The 22,912-nt window shown below is 51.6% G+C and overlaps 9 protein-coding genes and 2 non-coding genes across 11 annotated transcripts; 4 read left to right on the forward strand and 7 right to left on the reverse strand.

The window, feature by feature from the left end:
- Nucleotides 1–730: 730 nt before the first annotated feature.
- Nucleotides 731–3,791, reverse strand: QC763_402400 (uncharacterized protein). The gene is made up of 3 exons (XM_062911869.1): nt 2,821–3,791; nt 1,241–2,758; nt 731–997 (listed from the first exon to the last, which is right to left on the reverse strand). Exons 1-2 carry the CDS (start codon nt 3,530–3,532, stop codon nt 1,329–1,331), a joined length of 2,142 nt encoding a protein of 713 aa, XP_062765500.1. The 5' UTR covers nt 3,533–3,791; the 3' UTR covers nt 731–997; nt 1,241–1,328.
- Nucleotides 3,792–3,797: 6 nt separating this feature from the next.
- Nucleotides 3,798–9,593, forward strand: QC763_0063480 (uncharacterized protein; the record flags this gene model as incomplete). Its single annotated transcript, XM_062905888.1, has 3 exons — nt 3,798–5,317; nt 5,764–6,534; nt 6,599–9,593. 3 exons carry the CDS (start codon nt 3,798–3,800, stop codon nt 6,987–6,989), a joined length of 2,682 nt encoding a protein of 893 aa, XP_062765501.1. The 3' UTR covers nt 6,990–9,593.
- On the reverse strand, nt 5,581–7,449 carry CEL6C (1,4-beta-D-glucan cellobiohydrolase cel6c). The gene is made up of 2 exons (XM_062905889.1): nt 6,584–7,449; nt 5,581–6,522 (listed from the first exon to the last, which is right to left on the reverse strand). The coding sequence occupies exons 1-2, from the start codon at nt 7,029–7,031 to the stop codon at nt 5,774–5,776; spliced, it is 1,197 nt and encodes a 398-aa protein (XP_062765502.1). The 5' UTR covers nt 7,032–7,449; the 3' UTR covers nt 5,581–5,773.
- MRM2 (2' O-ribose methyltransferase) lies at nt 9,391–11,003 on the reverse strand. The gene is made up of 4 exons (XM_062911870.1): nt 10,174–11,003; nt 9,934–10,071; nt 9,702–9,863; nt 9,391–9,629 (listed from the first exon to the last, which is right to left on the reverse strand). The coding sequence occupies exons 1-4, from the start codon at nt 10,849–10,851 to the stop codon at nt 9,513–9,515; spliced, it is 1,095 nt and encodes a 364-aa protein (XP_062765503.1). The 5' UTR covers nt 10,852–11,003; the 3' UTR covers nt 9,391–9,512.
- Nucleotides 11,004–11,190: 187 nt separating this feature from the next.
- On the reverse strand, nt 11,191–13,708 carry QC763_402440 (uncharacterized protein). Its single transcript, XM_062911871.1, has 3 exons — nt 13,467–13,708; nt 13,111–13,395; nt 11,191–13,047 (listed from the first exon to the last, which is right to left on the reverse strand). The coding sequence occupies exons 1-3, from the start codon at nt 13,515–13,517 to the stop codon at nt 11,314–11,316; spliced, it is 2,070 nt and encodes a 689-aa protein (XP_062765504.1). The 5' UTR covers nt 13,518–13,708; the 3' UTR covers nt 11,191–11,313.
- Nucleotides 13,709–13,915: 207 nt separating this feature from the next.
- Nucleotides 13,916–15,562, forward strand: OST3 (oligosaccharyl transferase subunit ost3/OST6). Its single transcript, XM_062911872.1, has 4 exons — nt 13,916–14,423; nt 14,480–14,580; nt 14,639–14,994; nt 15,054–15,562. Exons 1-4 carry the CDS (start codon nt 14,061–14,063, stop codon nt 15,236–15,238), a joined length of 1,005 nt encoding a protein of 334 aa, XP_062765505.1. The 5' UTR covers nt 13,916–14,060; the 3' UTR covers nt 15,239–15,562.
- Nucleotides 15,563–15,615: 53 nt separating this feature from the next.
- QC763_0063530 lies at nt 15,616–15,732 on the forward strand. Its single transcript has one exon. It is a non-coding gene; the product is annotated as a tRNA-Ile (tRNA).
- Nucleotides 15,733–16,157: 425 nt separating this feature from the next.
- Nucleotides 16,158–16,238, forward strand: QC763_0063540. Its single transcript has one exon. It is a non-coding gene; the product is annotated as a tRNA-Asp (tRNA).
- A 2,844-nt stretch (nt 16,239–19,082) lies between these two features.
- On the reverse strand, nt 19,083–20,071 carry QC763_402460 (uncharacterized protein; the record flags this gene model as incomplete). Its single annotated transcript, XM_062911873.1, has 2 exons — nt 19,083–19,736; nt 19,760–20,071. The coding sequence occupies 2 exons, from the start codon at nt 20,069–20,071 to the stop codon at nt 19,083–19,085; spliced, it is 966 nt and encodes a 321-aa protein (XP_062765506.1).
- Nucleotides 20,072–20,255: 184 nt separating this feature from the next.
- On the reverse strand, nt 20,256–20,351 carry QC763_402470 (uncharacterized protein; the record flags this gene model as incomplete). Its single annotated transcript, XM_062911874.1, has 1 exon — nt 20,256–20,351. The coding sequence occupies one exon, from the start codon at nt 20,349–20,351 to the stop codon at nt 20,256–20,258; it is 96 nt and encodes a 31-aa protein (XP_062765507.1).
- Nucleotides 20,352–20,856: 505 nt separating this feature from the next.
- On the reverse strand, nt 20,857–22,794 carry QC763_402480 (uncharacterized protein; the record flags this gene model as incomplete). Its single annotated transcript, XM_062911875.1, has 1 exon — nt 20,857–22,794. One exon carries the CDS (start codon nt 22,792–22,794, stop codon nt 20,857–20,859), a length of 1,938 nt encoding a protein of 645 aa, XP_062765508.1.
- Between the last annotated feature and the right edge of the window lie 118 nt (nt 22,795–22,912).

The following is a 22,912-nucleotide window of genomic DNA, read 5'->3' on the forward strand; positions in this document are numbered from 1 at the left end:
GGAGGCGAGAGTGGGAGGTAGTTTCTAGATTGCACCCCCAAAGAGATGCAAGGAGGACCAAATGTCCAATAAAATATATGGCGCAGCTAAAAGGCTAAAGAACCCCAGAAATGCCATGGCATACATGCCACGCTTGCGCGTGCAAATTGTTATCCTCTCTTCGAAAACACTAGGTAAAGGAAGATTGGATTTAGAGCTTCGAGTCGAAGGCGGCTTAGGTAACGATATTATAATAAGTCTGTCTTATCTCATCAAAGGGGACAATTTCAATCGATATACAGTGCAAGGCTCTACTGTGTTATTGTTGGATCTCGGTGCGTGGGATGAATCAGTCAGGAAACGTCTCTCAGGTGGTATTGAGGAAATGTCAGGATGAATATTTTTATACTACATGTGGCCGGAGAATGAGGAAGACACTTGTCGGGGCGGTCAGCGGCATCAGCGGCTGTCGGCTATGAGTGAAACAAGTGGTCCGCAAACTGGGCTGTGTTTGCCAGTTGCCTGACGAGAAGGTACACCTTTCCTGCACATGCCCCCATGCAACAACATGTAGGAGAATGGCGTTAACAACCAGTGTTGGTGATGTCTTCTATGGTTCCTAAACTCATGAAATAGTAGGGTAAGCCCAAATGACATCGAGAGGCCTAACTAAACTCAAAGTTTCGACTGGCCTAGTAAGGGGGAATTAAGAGGGCAGCTTGGGCCCAAGGTTTTCACAGTATTAAGTAGTCCTAGCTAAGGTGACGTGATCACCGTAAAGAGCTTTCTATTTATGGTGCCATTCCCTAGTTGACATCATTCCAAGATTACTGCGTTATAACTGCGAAAGCATTTTACCCCGACCCATGAAAGTGATGTGCAAAATTTGAGGTCTATGCCAAAGCATTGGCTCTCAATCATCAATCAATCCTCATCTTCGTCTTCCAAGTCACCAAGGAAATCCCACCACTCCAACGATAGCTGCGCATTGACAGAGTCAACGAATATGTCCTCGGGGCTGGTGGAGAGTTTGGCGTCAGCATGTCTATGTAATAGCTCACAAACGGAAAGAAGCCCCATTCTCCAAAGCTCGTACAGGCCTCTCAAAACTATTGTTTGAGCCTTGGAAAGATATACAACAAATGGTCTTGAAGGCTGATCTGGGGACATGGTGGTCCTCTTTCAGCGCCATGTCTTTCCGAAACGTTGGCGGCCACCCAACTTGCAGGCCTCATGTCATCAAAAAGAAAGAAAAACTCACCCATGAATCATGCTCCCGCAAAGCTGACCATTACACTCTTGCAAAAGATCCGGATACCAGCTATTCACTTCTGCGATTTTACCTTCTGTCAACCACACACAATCCCATATTCCTTTGCCAAAGCCCAGGTGGAGGACAACTCACCATCATTCTCCTTCATAAAAGCCCAGAGATTCTTCTTCACCATCTCGACGTTATTCAAAAAGTCCCTCAAGATACCCACCGCCTCCTCACGCTCCATAACAGACAGCCTCTTCACTCCACTCGGCAAAGGCTGCTGTCGTGGAATAGCCGCCTTCTCCTCTAACTCCTTCAGTCTCACATCCACAAGACCTAGGTCGGTTTCTGGAGATGTGATGCGCAGAAATTCCCTCAAGCCGACCACCTCGATTTTGTCAAGAGCAGGCAGCTGCACCGGCGGTCGGGCCACCTCGACGCGCGGTTTCATCCGGGCAAACGCATACCTCGCCCAGTTGGTAGCGTGGTGAGCACGCGTCGTCCAGCTCTCCAGATCTCTCGTGATGCGGTTGTGGTGTAGCGAGACCAAAACAATCCAGCTGTTGGGCTCGAGGGTGCGCACAAGTGGCCAGCAGTCACCGACGTGTTCGCCTCTCCGGCTAGTTCCGGGACGGAGCGGCACTGCGGAGCTCTCCAGCGGGATTTGGCTGATTTGGTAGTCATTGTTCATGCCGTTCAGTGCTGGGGGTGCGGAGCAGAAATCAAAAAGCTTTTCAGAGGCCTCGACCCCGGTGGAACCGGGTTGTACTGATCTCAGAATGTACTGGATGAAGCCGGCTGCGAACCGCTCTGGTTGAAGCATCAAGTTGCCCATGGGGAAGTAGTTTGGCCAAAAGCGTTCCCGGCCTAGTCCGTACGTCTGGTGTCTGACAAACATGTGCTGGACTGGGAATATGTCGACAGGAATCTGGTAGCTAGGTATGGGAATGGGTCCGTAGTGTCGTGCCGATCGCAATGGTGTTGACAGAAAGTCTGCGACTAGGATATGCTTTTTGGTCATAGAAGACGGCATTTTAAGCATCTCGACGAAAAGCTCGGTGCTGCGCAGTTGGTCTCCTTGGCGTGGGTGTTTAGCAAAATACAGATTCTGTATGGTTGGAAAGCGTGCCAGGACCTCAAGAACTTCCGATGGGCTGCTTTTGAGTGTATCGGTACAAAGACTGATGGCTCTAATGGGGGTGTCTGACAACCGATTACCCAGTACAATTGAAATAGAGTTGGCCGAGAGATTGTTGAAAGGTGTTAGGTCGAGTTGCTCCTGTCCTTCTACTGTCAGGGCAATGAGTTGCGCGATGGGTTGATGGTCGCCCAAATTCGCAGAATGTTTGATCAAGTAGCGTCGTAGTTCATTCTGAAAGTTGGGGATAGCCCGAACGTGTTCAAAAACAGAGATATCCACATCCTCCATCTCGGCAGCACCACGAACCAATGTTCTGAATACTTGGTCACGGAGAGATGGTGGCGGAAGGGGTTTCTGGGACGACTTAAAAGGCCACCCAACTGTGGTAGCATATTAGTGACAGTCTCTAGTCTCCCCATTCTGCGTCGAGCAACCAACTTACAATGCAACGTTGGCACATCCATTACTTTCCATCGAGAGGTGATTGCTGATGCCTTTTTAAACTCATCGGTAAACTCATCAACGGAGCCTCCATACAAACGTTCGTTCACGAAAGCGCACGCAGTGATAAAATCGACAACTGATAGCGGTCTTGACGAGGGAGAGCCATCTGGCCAGAGAACTTGACGGTTTAGGCGGGACGAATGAAGATAAATGCCGTATCGAACCTTGGCCGGGTCCGACACATCGATCACAAGCATGTGACGATGGAGGGCGCGCTCAAAGTGGTGGTAGACGCTTGCCAGAGGCCAATGCCCAATGTTTTGGTTGGTGGCCGTTTGTTCACGGGTGACAGCGATAGCAAGACAAGTCGCAATGAAGGGGAACTCTGGGTGACCAGCCCGTGACGGTCCTTCGTTCGGCCATGGCGGTCCAGGCTGGTTGTAGAAGTCGTAGGCAAGAGAAAGCTCTGCCCGAGTTCCAAGATAATTCAAAGGATCTGAAAAATAGCGGAGAGCTTTGGCACAGCTTGTCAAGAAGGTGCCTGAGGTGCAGTCAGCAGTGAAGGCAGCCAGAGGGTAATGTGGTGCTTGTTGGTCTGGGCCAAGTCTGGCCACAGCAAGCATAAGCCAGGGTTTATCTGGAACATCTCGATCAGGCTCATAAAATCTGGACTGGCGCCAGCCGTTCTCAGAGGCTTTTTGGTACGGCATGTTCGAAAGTGTGTTGGGATATATCAGGACAAGTGAAAGTAAGTAGGTAGTAGAAGAACAGAATCAGATGTATATTACGACATTAAATCAATCAAAAAATCAACGAAATCCCACAAGACATGGAAAGAGACACAGATGAGAATTGAGGATGCTGAGAGCGGTGAAAGTGCAAGTTGCTTTTTGTCATTGATAGTGAGGTAGGTTAGTTTAAGGTTGGGTACCGAGGCTTGGGAGCGGTTACCTAACAACTGTAAGTAATACGGTTATGGCACCAGCTGAAATCGGCCCGCATATTACGGATACCTATCGCTTACGGCTAGTGACAGCCGGACATTTCCGCCCACAGCGGGCAAGCAGTCATCAACAAATCCACCATATCACATGGCCAAAAAACATCCGGATAAGCACAAATCACCGAAGTACACGCCTCACCCTCATCATGCCCGATCCTGATGATGGCAGCCCCTCAGTGGACAGCCCATCACCGGCACCCGTCCCAAATGACAACGCGACAACAACAACCACAACAACCCCCAGGGTCGCGTCGCCAAAGGGCCCGAGGAGACGTGCTCCAAACCGAACAGTTGACGGTGGTCCACCCGCCTGTGTCAAGTGTCATGGATTCAAGATGCGCTGCATCCGCCAACCAGATCAAAAAGATTGCAACCGATGTATCAATGCCAAAATTGAGTGTGTTCCCCGCGAGCCTGGCTCGGTAGGAAGGCCACGACTGCCTCGGCCGCCCGGGTGGAAGAGGAGTCACTACAAAAAAGGCCGGCGACTTGGCGATCAACTTGTGCAATCAACCTCACAAGCGGCTGAAGACCTTGACCCAGAATCATCCTCACCTTCATATTCAACCGAGGCCACACCCCCAGAACCAACAAGCCCAGCCAAGAGCTCAGCACCAGCTCGATATGGTGGTCCTATCATCGGACTAGCAGGCTACAACGCTCTCTTGCCCAACTTTGACGACCTCCCCCATGACAGCCCGGCCTCTGCCGCCAACGCTCGTGGGAGTATCTACACAGAAAGCACCTTCAAAGCCCCTCAACAACCACAACCGCCGCTTCACCCATTGTTCCGTTCAACTCAGACCCCTCCTGAACCCCAACCCTCACCTCAACCTCGACAACAACAACCTACCGCTTACGCACCAGCAGACCAAGACCCAATAGAACAACTCACCCGCCTCCAGCTACAAATTTACCAACACCACACCCTAGCCAAGAAGAACGAGCCCTCCATAAGAAAAGACGGCAACAAACCAACCGGCACTGAACCACTCGACACATCCTGGATCAACCCCCTCTTTCAATCAGCCTCCCTTTTCTACACCATCCTCTCTTCCTTTGCCGCATCTCCGCCTGATACAGCAACCTTCTTGATGATAATCTCAATCTACACCCGCCTCTTGCAAACGTTTGACCTTTTGGCGGATTGTATACAACGCTACATATGGTGGCACGGCATCTGTGGCTCGCCTATGGTGCAAGATGACAAGGATTTTATCAGCGGGCTGAGCGATTCGGTGGTTGTTACGATAGGGGGGGTGGAGGTGCCACGGAGTGTGAAGGGGAGTAAGGTGGCGCTTATAGACACGACGAGGGCGGCACATTACTTGACTTTTGGACTGATGGGGAAAATTTGGGGGGTGTTAGATGGGTGGGTGGGAGGGGAGGATATGGTGGTGAAGAAGGGGGCGATGGAGGGGGTGGGGAGATTGGAGGAGAAGGTGAGGGAGAATTTTGTGCGGACTAGATGGAGGAAGATGCCGGAGCGAGGGTGAGAGGGAGGCGGATTATGTCCTTGGAAAACTTGTGACGGAGGGTGATCTAACCAAGCCAGCGTTACCTCCAAAGTCTTGGTGAGCGGATTTCTATGATTTCTATCATGGGAATGTGTTGGCTTGGCTGGCTCGCTTACTCCTCCTTAGTTCGCCGGCCGTCTTGGACATCTTATCACAGAAGACTTGTTACTTCAGTTTTGCTCAGTTTCAAGTCCTTCATCACCAAACAACGGTCCCCATTATTGCACAAACACAAAAGGTAAAGAAATGCAAATGCATTGTATGTATGTACACTCCCAATAACCAAACAAAACCTAGCAAACGATCTTTTATATGCACAGGATGGCGCGCCTCCTTAGAGAAGACCAAGAAAAGCTAACCAACTGACCGCACTAGGTTCTGCTCCATTTTTCACCACCGCCCCTTTCCCCGCTCTCCCAAGCATCAACCGCTTAAAGAAGGGAAGGGTTAGAGTTGCGAAGCAACATCTCAAAGTACTCCTGGTGCCAGGCACCGGCCTCGGGCGAAGGCTGGAAGGCATCGGGCTTCCCGCAGAAGCTGTCATAACGAACAGCCGAGCTGTCGGAAGTACCATCCGACTCACCGCCGGGCTTGACCCAGACGAAGGCATCAGCCAGCTCGAGGCCGGTGTCGGCCGAGGGGGGACGGCCGAAGCCGGCACCGTCGACGTTGCACCAGTTACCCCACTCCTCGCGGAGACCCTGGACACCGCTGCGGCCAGTGTCGACGATGGCGTGGTTGGGCATGCCGGCGGCCTTGAGGCGCTGGCCAAAGGTGTTGACGTAAGTGCGCTCGTTCTGGCACGAGTTGTACTTGGCGTCGGAGGCGGAGGAGAACTCGCCGGGGGACAGGTCCCAGGCGTTCCAGCCGGCCACGTTGGTGGCGATGCCACGGAACTGCTTAGGGCTGCCGGCGGCCTTGTAGGCCTTGGCGAGCTCCTCGGCGCCGGGCTTGAGGTTGGCGTCCCAGCCGAGCCAGCCGCCGTGGCCGGCGTCGATGTACTGGACGACGTTGGGAAGGTTGAGCGTCTTGAGCGCGTAGGCGACACCGTCGCGGTAGCCGGCGGCCGAGTTGCGGCAGGCCTGAACGTCGGAGTTGGTGACCAGGTTGGGGAGCGAATCGGGCTCAATGACGAGCGCGACGGCGGTGTTGGGGTGGGCCTTGAGGATGGAGGCGATGCCTTGACACAGCTGTCAGTCATCTTTTTTCCTTGGTAAAGATGTCATTGAGGATTTACTTACGGTCAATGAACTCAGTCTTGTACCTGTTGAGCTCGCCAACCTTCAGCTCACCGTTGGAAGCCTTGGCAGCGCAATCACGGCCGGGAAGATCGTAGACGACGACACCGAGGATCTCGTTGCAAGGAACCTCGGCGAGAGCGGGCTCGAGCCTGTCAACATTGGCGATGGTGTCGAGCCAGACGAAGGAACCGGTGTCGGCAACCTTGCGGGCGGCAGCCTCGAGGGAGGGGTCGGAAAGGTTGGGGATGGCGAGCTCCTCAATCTCCTTGCGGTAGAAGTTGTTGGCGTGGAGGGTGTACTGCTTGAAGACGTTGGTCTGGGCGTTGAGGGAGACGGCCGAGGCGCAACCAGCTTGTCTCTTGGTGGGCTTGTCCTGGGTGGTCGGGGAAGGGGCGGCAACGGCTGAGGCGACGAGCGCCAGAGCGGCGGCGGAGCTGGTGATCTTCATGTTGAACGACGGGGCGAGTACACTTGCTGCAGAAAGTATGAAGGCCTGAGGGAGGAAGATCTTGTTTCTGCCGAGGGGGGGAGGGTGGTCTGTCTTTATACCAGGGGACCTCTCCGCGGACTTGGGGTTGCCGTGTTACCCCCCTGAGAATTCTTCAAGTCAACACAACAACCTCGACGAGGACTGCCCAACACACGGTTCGCCTCCCTGGCTCACATGGTTCACGCGGCTCGAAGGCACACAGGAGATCTCTGTGCAATCAGGAAGACAGGCCCGTGGTCTCGGCCAGGAAGCTCCGAGGAAGGCTTGAGCCGCGCCGAGCAGTCGCCGCTGGAATATAGGGTGCGGGGCTGGTGTTGAGTGCCGAGCAAGGCGACTGGACAGGTCCAAGATCCCCATCTGGCATTTCATATACAGCTTCATTTACGCTCAGGCGACGACGGCCGGCCCTACTCTGAATTGGTGGGAGGCCAACGGGCGGCTACCACTACGATTTGCGAGGGAAATTGTGGGGAAGAGGGAACTTCCTCTCTATTGGGGTTGCCATGTGCAATCTGGGGTATTCGACCATCTCATGCACGGCCGTTCGATCTTGCCCCTTTGGTCACACTGGGATCCTAGGAGAGAGAGGGTGGCGCCGCCCAACCCCTTGCAGCCACCATCATCAGCTGCTGTGGAGAAACCCCGGGGGGAATGGCGATCGTTGCTCAATGGCAGTGGGGGCTCCGAGCCGTCAGCCGTGTTGGAGAAATCGCGACTACCGCCAAGATAATATGCGGATGCGGAACTGAGGGCGGTCGCCAGATTGTCTGCGGTTGGATGAATACTGTGAGAGGTATGGTGCCATCAGAAACCTGTGTTCATATGATCAGGTTCGAAAGGGGCTGTGAGGACCCTGAAGGGTTCCGTCCGAAGTGTGGCAACAGGACCAGAATACAATGGTGAGCATTGCTTTTGGTCACGTTTGTTTCAACTGTAGAAGTGCCGACATGTCCAGTATCGACAGTCCCCCTCACTACTCAGGCACTGGCCTTTGACTGGAAGGAGCGGGACAATGTCTAAAAGGCAAATGCACGATTCCCCCCAAGGGATCGGATTTGATCCAGCTGCAAAATGCGGGGTCTCCACAAAATGTCAGGCTGTTTGAGTGTCCAGGTTGCGTGGTGCGCTCTCACAGGGGCGGCAAAGTGTGTATGTGTGAAAGAGAGCGAGAGAGGGACCAACCATGTCAGTAGCTTTTTGCTGGGAACAAGGGGTGGTGGTGGTCCGGGTACTACTTTGTTTGTTTGGTTGGAACCAAGCGGCAGTTTAGATGGCTAAAATACGCCATCATCTGAAACAGAGCGTTGTTATTTGCTGGCTGCCTTATAAACGGTTATAGTGCCGCGCCCATTAAGCCGCAAAGCCCATGTATTAGCCGGCACATCCACCTTGGACGCTGCGTATCTTTTTGTCTTGACAATCCCAACGAGAAGGGTCACACACACACAGCCGAAGAAAAACTCTCCGGGCTGGCTGGGGGGGGGATGCCAGGCTTTAGCCGAAGCGGCGTCAAAAGCCCGATGGAAAAGGCTTGTATTATTTGGGCGGCAAGGAATAACAATGATCACTGGGTACACACGAACAAGCAGTGAGAGAGTTTGTGCCTTGTTCGGCACACGGAGCCAACAAACCGGTGGCCTACCTAGGCGGGATGGGGGAGGATAATACACTTGATGATGTGCTATCAACCAGGCATGTGCTCTCCGCGCAGCGTGGAATCAATCATTGGGTCCCTTCGTTTCCTGTAAGAGACCATGCACCTCATTATTGCTTGCCCGGAACAGCAACAGCTGGAATCCGAGGAGGTGCACGCCACCACCTCGCCACATCGTCACACAGTTACACATACCCAAGATGGAGCAAGTGCTGGAAAAGCTGGGGAAGGGTAGGTAGGGGAGATCTCGGGCTATGGTACCGCCTGAGGAGAAAGCAGGTATTTACCTCAAATTGACTCCCGAGTTTTCCGGTTTGAAAATGTCACCTGGATCACCACTCGCCCCGGTCTCCCAATTTCAGCAGTCTTGTTGTTTTGTTTCCGTTGAGGACGATGATTGATCCCCGGGAGGGGCTCACGGCAATTAGGACGGTAAGCAGGCCCGAGGTGACATTGTGGCTGAGGAAAGTGTGAGCCTTTTAGAGTGTGAAGTTGTAGACCGGGAATATACTTGGTCTGATATTGATTGAGACGATCAGTTGGAGCATGCCACTCTTCGTCCACCAGTCTAGCGTTTGTATTTGGATAACCAATGGTCAGAGTAGTGTATTCAGAACCCTACAATGTCATATTTTGGTCCTTGTAGTCATGGGTGCTAACTCATGCCAAATCATCTCGAAACCAAACATTGAATTACAAGTAGACTCGAGTGAGAAACTCGGCCCATTGCAGCCTCAGCTTTTGATGCCACCAAACGCCTGTCCCAACTATGCACAACAGATATACTACACAATGCCACAGACCACCTCACCATTTTGAAGAATCTTATACATCCCGTCCACACGCTCAAACGTAACATCTTCCCTCCTCCTCAGCGCCACATAGAAGGTCTCTCTCGATTCCTGTGATATACGTCAGGTAAACCAATGTTTCCATCAAATTCCACCAAAAAATGAACAAGAGCCACAACTCACCTTCCTCGACGACATAGGCTTCTCCCTATGCACCTTTGCAAACATCTTCTTCAGTACCATCTTCAACTCATCGTCGCCACTCCCTTCGTAATACTTGCACACGAAGTGCCCGTCCGGTTTCAGTGTTTCGCTGGCAAACGTCAACGCCGCTTTGCAGAGTTCCTAATTTCCCCCCAAACATGTATCGTCATCATCACCACTTCTGAAGAGATGTCAAAAGAAAATAACCTACCATGCTCCCCGCGTGGTCCCTGAGAGAAATTCCGCTCGTGTTCATCAACCTGTGTAGAGACAAATACGGGTTACTTATGCTGTTGATTTTGAATCCTTGAGTTTGGGGCCAGGGTTCGGACATGTCGCTTAACACCACCTATTGTTTTGTTTTGTTTTCCTCGTCAGCATTTCTACTCCCCCCCCCTTTTTTTTTAAAAGAAAAAAAAAACAAAAAAAAAACTTAAAAGAAAAAACTTACATCAACCACCCTCATATTCAAGCCCTTCTCCTGTTCCAACTCCTCCTCCTCCTGCGCCGATCTCCTCTCCAAATCGATATAACTCCCCCTCTCCTCCACCTCTCCCTCCTCTATCTCAATGCTCTTCTTTGCCGCCCACTCCCGCCTCCTCTCCATTTTCCTCCGTTTCAAATCCGCCTCCAACACAAAATTCTTGCACATCTCCTGCACCGCCTTGCTGAGAAAGTTTCCCTGGATGGTGCTCACCCCCTTTGGCGGCTGCGCAGGCAACAAGTCGATGCCAATCACCTTCCCGTCCGGGGCCGTCGCGTCAAGTGCCACCTGCGACCACGACCCAGGGGCGTACCCCAAATCAACGACGATCTGGTTCCTGCGGGGCCGGAAGAGGGAGTATTTTTCTTGCATCTCTAGGAGCTTGAAGGCGGCGCGGGAGCGGAGGCCTTGGACTCTGGCCGCGAGGGCGAAGCGGTCTCGGGATTGGCGTTGTTTCCACTGGGAGCTGGAGGAGGAGGGGCGAGATTGGGGGTTGTTGTTTGGTGATGGCGTTGTAAAGGTGGGTCTAAAAAAGGATGATGATGGTGATGGTGATGGTGATGGCGAGAGCGAGAGAAGGGTGCGATTAACGGGTCGGACTGCTGCTGCCAGCCAGAGAGACGCCCGGCGGCAGGATAAGCTCATTGTGAGGAGTGCGATTGTGAGGTCCCTTAAAGTTGTGTGAGAACGAAGAACCGGAACTAAGTTTGGAAAAAAAAAAAAAAAAAGAAAATTGACAATGTAAAAGATGTTGTCGTATTTGGCGAGTGTTGGTGAGATGAGCACGAGAGCTTGCAGAATTAATGCTTGTAAATGCAGCTACCCGAACTTTCACATCTTGGCATGGGCTAATTCATTATGATTATCGAGTTATCGGGTATCAAAGCTCGCGTATCGACATGTCTTGAACGACAAGCACTCTCAACATCACCAGCGACATCAAATTACCCACAACCAGACCAATTGAAGTTCAACAATGTATGCATTCAAATAACTGATACAACCAGTCATCCCAAAAGTCCCACATGTATGTAGTGTAATGTACCCAAACTCCATCCCCATGCCCACAAACTCCTATGCCATCATGAAGAAATCACACACAAAATCTCAAGCCAGAAAGCTCGCTCCCACACCCCTCTTATCCCTCTTCAACGGCGAAAAGGCCTTCCCTGACCCGCCAATCCCAATCACCTTGCCCACCGGCCCCTTGTTCATCCTAGAAACAGGCGGTCTCTTCCTCACACCACCAACAGCCGCCACCGGCTTCGCTGTCTCAACTACCTTCTCGTCCTCGTCCTCCTCAAAGATAGTCGGAGGCGCTGCACCGCCCAACTTCCTCTTCTTCTTCTTCTCCGGCTCCACACTCACAGAACGTTGCCTTACAGGCGCGACATCTGCGGCCGCTGGCTTGGAAACAACAGCCTCCCCCTCCACATCCGCCTCCTCCAAAGGCATAAAAGCAGTCATCTTCTTGACGCGACCCACAGGCGCATTCTCATTTGCCTTCCCAGGCGAGGAAGGCTCCAACGGCTTAGGCGCATTCGTCGACCCCTTCGGCTTACCCCGAGTCTTCTTCTCCACCATTTTCTTCCCCTTCGCCACAACAGGCGCCGCCTCCTCCACCTCACCCTCTGCCTCAGCCGCCTCCTCAGCAACAGGCTGCCGCTCCTCCACCTCATCCACCTCCATCGCCTCAGCCGGCGCAGCAGCAGCGGCGGTCTTAACCCCCACCGTAGCAACAGTAGGCGTCCCCTCCACCTCCCCAATCGAACCCACCGTCTTGTTCAAAAACGGCGTGATCGAAAACGTCGACTTCTCCACCAAAACCGACGTGTCAAACCCCCTCTTCTTAAGAGGACGCTTCGGCCTGTCGTCCATCCCCCCCGGCGTCATCAGCACCTTTTCATCCACCATCAGCTCATCCACCGTCCTCTTCTTCTTCGCGTTCGCCTTGGCCGCGCCAGGCTTCTTCAGAGGGACAGTAGTCGTGCTGCCAAGCCCAGCAGGGATAGCAGGGACCTTAGCCGTTGCCTTCTCCGCCTGCTCGTTCGCCCTTTCCAGCTCAGTTCTGCACTTCTTCAGCTCCTCAACCGTGTCCTTGTACTTGTTTTTCAACTTCTCAACCCTGTTCAGCAGGGCATTCTTTTGCTCTTCGGCGTCTTCCACCGCTTGCTCGTTTTCTTTCCGTAGAGCTTCAGTCTCCTTTTGCTCTTGCGCCAGGGCTTTCTTGAGGCTTGTGAGCTCCTCCTTTAGCTGCTCAACCTCCTCCCCACCCGCCGCACCGTCAGTTGTCTTCTCCGCCTTGGCCGCCTTCTTCAAAGCAGCCTTCTTCTCCTTTTCCAACTCCTGAACATTCAATCTCAACTTCTCCAACTCCTCCTGTACCTCTGCCATCGCATTCTCCTTTTGCGCAGCCTGTTTCTTTTCCGTAGCAAGAGTCTTCTCCAACGCAGCCAATTGCCCCCTCAACCCCTGGATTTCCTCCTCCACCTCGACGCTCTTCTGTGATGTCTTCTTTTCCTTGGCCAACTGTTTCTCCAGTTCCCGGATTTGTGCTCTGAGCGTTTTCTCCTCTTCCTGGTTCTGGTTCTCGTTTTGCTGCTTCTGGAGCAGGGCAGCCTTTTGCGCGGCGCGCTTCTCGTTGGCGAGTTCGACTTCTAGCGTGTTAAGCTGTCTTTCGAGGGCCAGCTTCTCGGCGAGGACGTCCTTTTGGTGGGCGAGCTGGGACTTGAGGTGTTCGACTTCTGGCTTGAGGAGGGAGAGCTCGCGGGAGAGTGCGAGCTTTTCGGTGAGGACTTTGGAGGAGTCGACCGAGAGGTGGGAGAAGGCTGTTATTTCTTCCTATAGAAATTAAATTAATATTTGAAGGAGTGTGCGAGGGAACTGGGTGAGGGGGGATGTTACCTTTAGATTAGAAATCTCGCGATTCTGAGTCTGCATCACCTTCTCCTGCCTCCTGCACCGTTCGTGCAGACTGTCGAGTTGCTGGCGCACATCGTCGGCTTGGTCGACAAGATCTCTGATGCGCGCATCCCGCTGAGTGATTTGGTCCTTGAGGCTGGAGGCTTCGTCTTGGAGTAGGAGTTGCCGAACTTTGGCTCGTCGCGCGTCTTCTTCTCGGATGACTAGTTCTAGCTGGTGGGCGGATTGATGGTATTGGAGGTCAAGTTCGTGGAGTTTTTGGGTTCTCTGAATCGCATAAACATGTTAGCGTTGTCGTGTAGGCGGTTGGTTGGCATCAATGGGACATTTTTCGCAACCTTTTCAGAGTCCATGATTACATGGTGCGACGACGCGTTTTTCGACGGCATTGATCACGTAATGATGCACGCAAGAGCGCGAGAAGAATAACAAAAGACTGTTGGGGTTAGTAAAACTGGATTGACGTCCACGAGGGAGTCTTGAAGATTCAGGGGGTGTGCGTTGCAGTGAGGTTTGGGAGACGATGAGGTGTGATGACGGAGAGAAAGTGGTTGCGCCAGTGCTGGCCAGGGGACCAAAGCATTGCGAACTCCAGGTTTGAGAGTAAACAATCTGCCCGAAACAGCCTAGCTGGATCCGCCCCCACCATTTCCCCACTGCTCAGCTTCTCCTGCCAAGATATGACAGCCGCTGACAGTGCAGTTGCCGGGCCGGCTCGCAGCCTTGTCAGACTCTGCCAAGCTACGGGAAGCTGCAAGGGTGCAGCTGGCGGAGAGCTCCAAGTCCACTACAACGGTGTTCGCTGACGTTGAGGACACAGTTGGAATTGGATTGGATTTGGAAGAAGCTATCGAAAGACGTCGTCGCTGTCGTCGTCGTCGATACCGCCCACAACCACCTTCATTTCTTCATACACCCTCCTAGATCACACAATGCGTTGGCTGCCCGCTTTCCTGACGGCCTCGCTGGCCTTTGCCGGCGGGTCGCTGGCAGCAAAGAAGACGACTGAGGAGCGCTTCAACTCCTTCCACGCCAAATCCATTGCTTCCTCATCCGCCGCCCCGATCAAGCTCAGCGATGCTTCCTACCGAGAACTCACCGGTCAACCCCGCGATTACACCGCCGCCGTGGTCCTGACCGCCATGGACTCCCGCTTCAACTGCCAGCTCTGCCGCGAGTTCCAGCCTGAGTGGGATCTACTTGCGCGCAGCTGGGTCAAGGGTGACAAGGCTGGTGAATCGAGGGTTTTGTTTGGTACTCTGGACTTTGCCGACGGGAGAGAGATTTTCATGAGTGTACGAGCTCCCTGAACATGCAACAAGGAAAAACGTATCTAACATGGGATATATAGCTCGGCCTCCAAACCGCCCCCGTCCTCCTCCTCTTCCCACCCACCGTCGGCCCCCACGCCGTCGCCAACAGCGAGCCCCTCCGTTATGACTTTTCCAACGGGTAAGCCGCCTATTTCCTCCTTCCTCTACCCCAACCTCAAGCTAACCTCTCCCCTCAGCCCTCAAATCGCCGAAGTAGTCCACACCTGGATCGCCCGCCACCTCCCCGACCGCCCACACCCCCCCGTCAAAAGACCAATCAACTGGATGCGCTGGATTTCCACCACGGTCCTCACCCTCGGCAGCCTGACAGCCTCGTACGTCGCCTGGCCTTACATTGTGCCCGTGCTCCAATCCCGCAACATCTGGGCCGCCGTCACGCTCATCTCTATTCTTTTGTTCACCTCGGGCCACATGTACAACCACATCCGCAAGGTCCCGTACGTTGCTTCGGATGGCAAGGGGGGTATCAGCTACTTTGCCTCTGGGTTCCAGAGCCAGTACGGGTTGGAGACGCAGATTGTTGCCGCTCTTTGTAAGTTTTTTTATCAAGTCAACTGAGAAGAGGGAGCATGTGCTAATAATTGGAAATAGATGGTTTGTTGTCTCTGGCGGGCATCTCCCTTGCGATCAAGGTGCCGAGAATTGGGGACTCCAAGACGCAGGGGGTTGCGGTGCTGGCGTGGGGTGGGGTGTTCTTTTTCACGTATGCGTTTTTGCTGAGCGTGTTTCGGGGGAAGAACCCGGGGTATCCTTTTAGGTTGCCTCCTTTTGTTTAAGGGAGTGTTCTGGGGCGAGGGGTGGAAGTGGGAAGAAGTGCCTGGTGAAACAAGCACGAGAGAAGAAAAGCAAGGTTGTGGTGGTTCTTGAAGAAGAGATATAAAACGAGATGTGTGTATAACAGTACCCTTTGCTCAGCTCAGGGGGTTGCTTCTTTTTCTCTGGGTTTTGATATGGTATTTAGCATGTAAAACGGCGTAAAAGATTTTGGAACTGGAAAAAGATGAGAATCTTGAAAGCACAAGATAGCGAAATACTTTATGAAGAAGGGTAAAATAGGGGTACCCAAAGGGCAGTGCCATGCCGATTGTGGTCTGGTGAAGAGAGTAGTATTATTTTGTGGATATCCCACTGCTGTCAACATCTCCCATCCAAAGCCCGATTAGCTCAGCTGGTTAGAGCGTCGTACTAATATAATAGTCTTCACTAGGATATCCTTGTGTGTTATATGTAGTCAATGCGAAGGTCAACAGTTCAATCCTGTTATTGGGCATCCTATCTTTTGTTTTTCCAAGTTCTCTGCTGACTCTTGAAGACCTTTTTACTCTTGCTCGTGAGGCTTTTGTGGTCGCCATCTTACGTTGAGTTTTAAATCGGTGCAGGGTCAAGCTTCGAATGGTCCTTATCAGCGCTGTCTTGACAGTTCCCCATGACAGGTTGTTTCTGTCCTCGCCTTGGTGTTTTTTTTCTCGCCTCAGTCAACTTGGTGCTGAGTTTTGGATACCTAGATGGCATCAAAAAAAAGTTTTCATCGCACAGTTTCAACTCTGTACATACATACATACGTATCATGCTGTTGCATGCATTCATTCCCAGCCAACTTTGCCACGCCATCTCTCTAACGGCCAAGAGTACGAAGACCAAAATGATGACACTGCAATCAGGAAAGATATGGGAGGCAAAAGCAAAATGTATCCTCTCTCCCGCCGGGAATTGAACCCGGGTCTCGAGCGTTGCTGGAGTGACAAGCTCACATACTGACCACTATACTACGGAAGACTTTTCTCAGGTGTGGACACCTATTGTAGGGTTGTGGGGACTGTTGGAAAGGTGAGAGGGGGTTGGGTATATATGTGGAGGTAGGGTAGGGGAGGTTGGCAGGGTTGGGTTGAGTTGGGGGGAAGGAAGGAGGGAGGAAAAGGGGGTGCTGGAGGGTGGAGTGGGTAGGGGTGGGTTGGCTAGGGAGATTGTTGAAGGTGCTTCAACGCGAGTTGTAAGTTCTCACAGCTAGTACCTGCTGCTGTGTTAGGATACCGCTTTACCCCCATTAGTCTGGGTCAATGAGGTGTATGTAAGGGGCATAAGTTATGGGAACGCGGGAGCAAGAGAGCAACACAACACACCAATTGTCTCAACTAGAGCCCGCAAAGCAACTACAACTTCTAAATTTTCCATAAAGATAGGTGGACTCAGCTTCAAGCTAGACTTCCAAAATCTGTAATAATCCCCATGGCTCAATCTTTACGTCCAGCATAAAGCATCATTCAAGTCCACCCCTTCGTACCTTCCTCCCCAGCTCTATCCAACCAAGTGCTTAAGCACGTTGCGCCGAGCCGGACATTCTTTAAATTCTTCCCACTCTCCCGATACAGGCGACATGAATCCCGTTGCTCCCGGTGGTGTCATAGGAGGTGTTCCTGGCAATTGTCCCGGGAATTGAACTTCCAGAGGCATTCGCATGTCCATCGGTTGTCCTGACAAGGCCTCCAAACTGTGGTCCACCCATTGGCCCTGTCATTCCCGGTGACGGCGGTGGCAGTGGCGGTGGCGGTGGTGGTGGCATAGACCCAGGCATGAACTGTGAAACTGTCATTCCCATAGGCGGTGATCCCATAGGCGATTGTCCCATCGGTTGTCCCATTGGTTGTCTAATCCCCGGTCCCGCTCCCGGTTACTTCGGCGGTCCCATCGGCGGCGGCCGTGCCTGTGACTGCGGGGGGAAAACAAATTGCCCGTTAGAAGAAGGCTGTTGCGAGTAATGCCGAGGAGGGTGACCAGCATGGAACCCAGCTGGTGGCGGAGGAAAATCCGGGGCAGAGCCTTGAGGAGGGGTATGAGGTGCGTGTGGGTATTCTTCATGCGCATCACCATCGTCGTCATAGTAGCTACCGTCATGGCCCTCGTAGTCCTCGTCAGAGAGATGGGTGCTGGATAGGATGTTGGCCAGGTCACTGGCAGACTCAGCGTGGTGTCTAGTTCTGTGCCGGCCCCTATCAGCGTCTCTACCCGAAGATTTGTGAGGACGATCAGGAGGGTGTTGTTTCCAGGCGGCGTGCTCTGAAGGGCGGCTATGAGAGCTATGGTGACTTGAGTGTGATTTGGACTTGGACTTGGACCTGGACTTTCTCTTTCCCCTGCATAACATTTGCATGGGCCTGCTGACGGGGTCCAAATGGATACAGTTGAAGCTTTAATTGTCCCTTCTTGGTACTCAATTTCTTCTCCACAATCCGGCCCATTTCCGCTTGCACTGGTCGCCTACGTATCTCTTTCTCTATCTCGTTTTCGGCCTTCTCATGCTTACGCCTTGCCTATTCACGTGAGAATGTCTTATGGTCTCCTGCCATGAAGGCGAGACTCCCGAGAGACTTTGACATAGGGGTTTTAAGCAGACATGAGGCAGCCCGTACATGAGAGGGCATCACTTCGAGCCAGATGAACAAGACTTCAAAGATATCAGCAAACATGTCACTGAGGATGATTAGAACGATAGGCCTCTTAAGATACCTTGGGGTGGGTAGTTGACAGACCTTCTAAGATACCAGGTACCTTAGTTAATAGGCCTTCAAAAATAGTAACAGGCCATCGAAGCTAGTCAACAGTCTTCGAAGATGGCCGATCTGCCCACCTGAAATCGTGATATCTACCTAATTCTTTCACTGTGAACAAACTTCCATGATTGCACGCTGCTGTTTCAGATATTGCGAACTGGTAAAAGTTTAGCACATTCCCTCGAGCATGGAGACAATCAACCACTCAGCTTGAGAACCGAGATAAACCCCACGGCAAAGTTCTCATCCATCCCAATTAGTGGTGAGGGCTGCTGACGTGGTCTTGGCACGCGGCCCACTCCTGTGTAAGGTCAAGTGTTTACAAAGACATATCAAGGGGTTTGAGGGACCTGAGATGGCGGGAAATTAGAGAAAAGTAGGGATGAGAATGTAGTATGAGGTACCGGCGTGGCTATGAGGTTTGAAACGGTGAAGAGTTCGGTTACGCTGAGTGTGGAGAATCAGAGAATAGAGATAAGAGGTATCATATGGATGGCATTCATATCGAGGGGAAGTATATATATCAGATTATCTCAACAGAATTTTGATCCCATCTTTGCCACTGAAAGTAAGAGATTGCGTAAAGGCCAGAATCACTGCTACAGTGGCCTTCAAAACTGAGGTTGATGGATATAAAAACAAGACTAAAGCAATGGATATCTATTGATGTAGTTATTGATATTGCTGAAAAGATAGTCTCATCAGGTTTACTAAAATGCTTTCAAAATTACCAGTCGGTATGTTTCAGTTGTCTTTCTAGACTCATGAACCCCTTGGCTAGGTAAGGCTTCAAACATAGTCTATTTGCGTTTTAAGATAGTTCCAAGGCCTGAACAGGTAACGGACAGTCTTTTAAATACAGCTTAAACACTTTCGAGCCCGTGTTATATGTCTTGAATGGACTGCGTGCGTCACTAGAATTTATTTCCATGGCTCTAAGAACGTCATCTGTTCCCGAAGCTGAAGGAAGTACAAGTCCAATTTATACAAGCAGGAGACGACTCACAGGTACTGACATGCCTCTCAGTAAAGTTTCAAATTCCAAAGCCCATCAGCTTATACATCATATCTATTAACATCCTTCTAACGCGACAGCAGCAGGTAAGTCAATATCAACAACCCATGGAAATTGTGTCCCATCCTTCGCCCCTTGAATAGCCGCGTTAACAAACAAAGTACTCTTTCCCACCTCAATCGGCTGCTCATCCCCGGCACAATGACTTGTCCTCCTGTAACCCCTCCTCCGCAAATCTTCCAGCCGGCTCTCCTTCTCTCGAACCACATCCTCCGTATCCCATTTCCACGGAAGAATACTCCCAAGATTTTCCACCAAAACAGACCCCTCGTTGTTGATGTCACTAAAGTGACTTGGCTTCTTACTGGGTACTTCCCGCCATGCCACAAATTTGGCCCCCCAACCATTATGAACATACCCAAAGCAGTGCATCTTTGGGCGCGCTCTGGCAACAGCAGCAAAGAGATGTTCGCATCCGAGTCTCTGCTTGGACGCTGCACGGTCGAGGATCCCATTCGGTGGGCCGTGTGTGAGGACAATGTCGACATCACTCGGTATGTTAAATTCGTGGTTTCTCTCCTCGTTTGTACTGAAACCCCAGTCGTCTGCTTCGAGTGATGGCGTGAATGGGCTGGCGTAGACCGTCAATTTCGCTCCGTTTCGGAGGGCAAAACTGTGGATGCCCTTTCCTAGAAAGACGACATCTTCCGAGTTGAACAAGTGTCTGGCCTCTCCGACATCTTCATATTCGGTTTTGTTGAGATCTGTATCCGAGCCAGGTAAAGCTGCTGAAATTCTGCCACTTTTTTCTCAAAAGCTGTTTTGTCGAGTGTAAAATCGTGATTTCCCGCGATGATCAATTTCAGAGGGGCATCGATGTGGCGGAGGAGGTCCAGAGATGTTTGGAACTCGTGGATTTTGGATTCCTCGGTCAAGTCGCCACAGTGAATTGCTACGTCGACTGGTACATTGGGGATCGCCAGCCCCTTCTCGGCGTGTGAATCCGAAAGAATAAAAAAGCTGGTTTTGATGGCGTTTTTCTGCATTTTGGTTGTAAGGTGGTGGATTTTGTAGGGAATCGTGGAAATTGTGGTAAGTCGTGATGATTTTGTAAACCTACGGGCGCTACGCTAGACAGTCAACAAAGAGAACACAGAAGGTGGAAAGAGCCAGCCAGGAGATTATCTCATCAAACCTTAATCAAGCCTTTAATTCTTAGAGTTAGACTTCTTAAATTGCCATATCGACCGGTACACGAGGGATTGCCAACCCCTTGGTGTGTGTATGAGAGAGAATAAAGGAGCTGGTCTTGATAGTGTGCTGCATCTTGACTGTATTATACCTAGGTAGAGGGAAAAGGAAGAATCATTGATGTAAAGAAGAGAAAAGAGAGAGGATCATAAACGAATGTGAAGAAGAGACAAGAGAGTGGGTGCTAAACGAATTGATCTCTGAATCATAATACTTGATTGAAAGCGATTTACTTTTTTTTTTAAAAAAAAAAAAAAAAAAAAAAAAAAAAAAAAAAAAAAAAAAAAAAAAAGAAATATAAAAAAAGAATCATCCGAGATTCTAGTAGCCACACCGCCCACAGGCGGTGCTGAAATTTGAAGCTTTGTGACCAAACGTAATCCACAAGCAAACAAGAAACGTCGCGACCAAACGCATACATATACTGCAAGCAAGCGGTGGTTACCACGAGCAAGGAGCGCCATCACTTCCCTTATGGAGATCCTCCAAGGCAGCCAGGGTGCTTTCCAGGACAGAAATCTCTGTCAAGCTATATAAAAACTTGGCTCTCAGTTGCTAAGCTTTACACAGAACCATGTGCTTAGATCGTGTGGCGTTCGCCCTCCTTCAAGCTTTGAGCTCTATGCCTCTCCAGGCCAGCAGTCTCATCCAACTCTACAGGCTCACCCATGGTAATCTCGCTCTTGGGTGAGTTAATAAGGGGTGAAGGCATAGGCTTCGATACCTCTTTGCCTTCCCAGTGCCTAGCCTCCCTCGCCAAAGGGCGCCACCAATCCCCTTCCCGAGCATGCCACTGCCCGCTGCATAGCTCCCACAGTCTACTCGTGGCTCTCTTGTACGCGAATCTTTCGTCTTCACCGGTGAAACCCCCGGTTTTGGTAAAGTCAATCTTGCTCTCCTGTTCCTTGCCAAAATCCGAGTCCTGATCCGGATCATATTTGGCATTTCTGGAGTCGGCATAAGTAGAGATGTTGGGCCGGAAGGGGGACATTTGATCTTGGAAAACCTCTGCGATGGTCTCGGAATAGGTAGCATCATCGACAACCTCAACTTGGGCCGGAGCGGTCCCAATTCCGCCCGTTGTTCTACCCGACGCCCTCATCTCCGGGAAGAACAAGTCATCAGGGCCGACCTCAGCACGAACAATGAGCTTGCAGCGTGACTCGTACAGGGCGTCCAAAAAGGTGATGAACCTTCTGGCCTCGTTCTTCATGGAAAACTCCAAAACAGGAATGTTGTCAATGATGAAGGTGTGGTAGTTGGACGCCAGACTGATGTAATCTGCGGGACCTAGAGATCTCACGAGTTCATCAAAGCTCCAGCACGCCACTCCGTGTCGCTGTCTGGGAGCAGTTACCTTCCTCCCATACACTATTTGAGAGTATGGCTCCCAATCCGCAGTGTCTGAGTAAATGGTTTGCCATGTTTCCTGATTTTGAGATGGTAGGAAATACATCGCTGGTGCCCGTGCTGAAGAGTTGCTTTCGACCTCTTCATGGCCATGCTCAGCAGTACTGACGGCTGTTCTTGCTGACCAACTCTCGGCATGCAAAGTACCAGATGACTCCGCAACAGGGAGAGTAGCACTGCCATGGCTTTCCCTTCTCCGCCAGTCCCGCGTGCCCTCCATGTGCCAGAAGTCACATCGAGCCTTCAGAACTTCCAGAAAGCTGGCAAAATCACTCGTCTTCCCAAACAGCTCACCATACTGACTCTTGCCATACCCTAGTACCCTTTCCACAAGTCCACCGGTGGTTGGTGGCGAGTAGTAACCACCCGTGGCTTTCTCAAGCTCCTCGGGCATTCTGTTGGACGAAGCAATGAGAACACCACCCAACTGGAAAAAGGCAATGAAAAGATTGTTCATGATCTTGCTGGCGGCTCGATCAGGGAGCTGAAACTCATCAAGGAAGAGAATGGGAGACTGCTCAACCATTTCCTTTGCTATCCACAGCAGCGAGTACTCTGCGCCGTGTGTTGAAAAGACCTTGGAGTGCGACTTTCGGAATTCTTCCAGCCGTGAAAAGGCGTGAAGCATGAATGTGTTATAATGCCACCTCTTCTTCCCTTGTGTAGGAAGACCCTCGGCCAAGAGATCGAGCAACATCGATTTGCCTGTGCCCACCTCGCCCGACAGAAAAAGCCCTTTGGGAGAGTTTACATGGAGAGCGGCTTGCTGGTCAGTGAGTGTTCTTGCCAGGGCAAGACTGTCTTTGCTGTCGTCTCGCTGAAAAAGTTTGGAAAAGAGAGGATTCCGACGAATGGGATGGGTGGGAGACGCTATATCGTCTCCTCCATGTGCACTCGTGGTGACAGGATCAATGGCTCTGGCAATCTGGCCCAGCCTGCTTCGATACTCGTGGGTGGGTTTGTAGTCTTTGAGTCTTGTGTATATCTTTTGGAGGTGGTGTGCGAGACGGTACTGTGCCGCATCAGGGCTGTAAGCACCTGTAGCTATCAGGGACGTGTACTTGACAAAGGGGTCAGTGATGGTGATGGATGTGGCCGCTCGGTTCATGGCTGCTGATTCTCAATCTCTCTATTGCCAGGAAACATATCGAAATGGAGAGATATTGGCCAGATTGCTATCTTGGTTATTCCACGCCGACAAGGTTGGATAGTGAGTGTGTCGTTGG

This window comes from Podospora pseudopauciseta, chromosome 4 (genome assembly GCF_035222475.1).
Source record: "Podospora pseudopauciseta strain CBS 411.78 chromosome 4, whole genome shotgun sequence".
Classification (NCBI taxonomy): domain Eukaryota; kingdom Fungi; phylum Ascomycota; class Sordariomycetes; order Sordariales; family Podosporaceae; genus Podospora; species Podospora pseudopauciseta.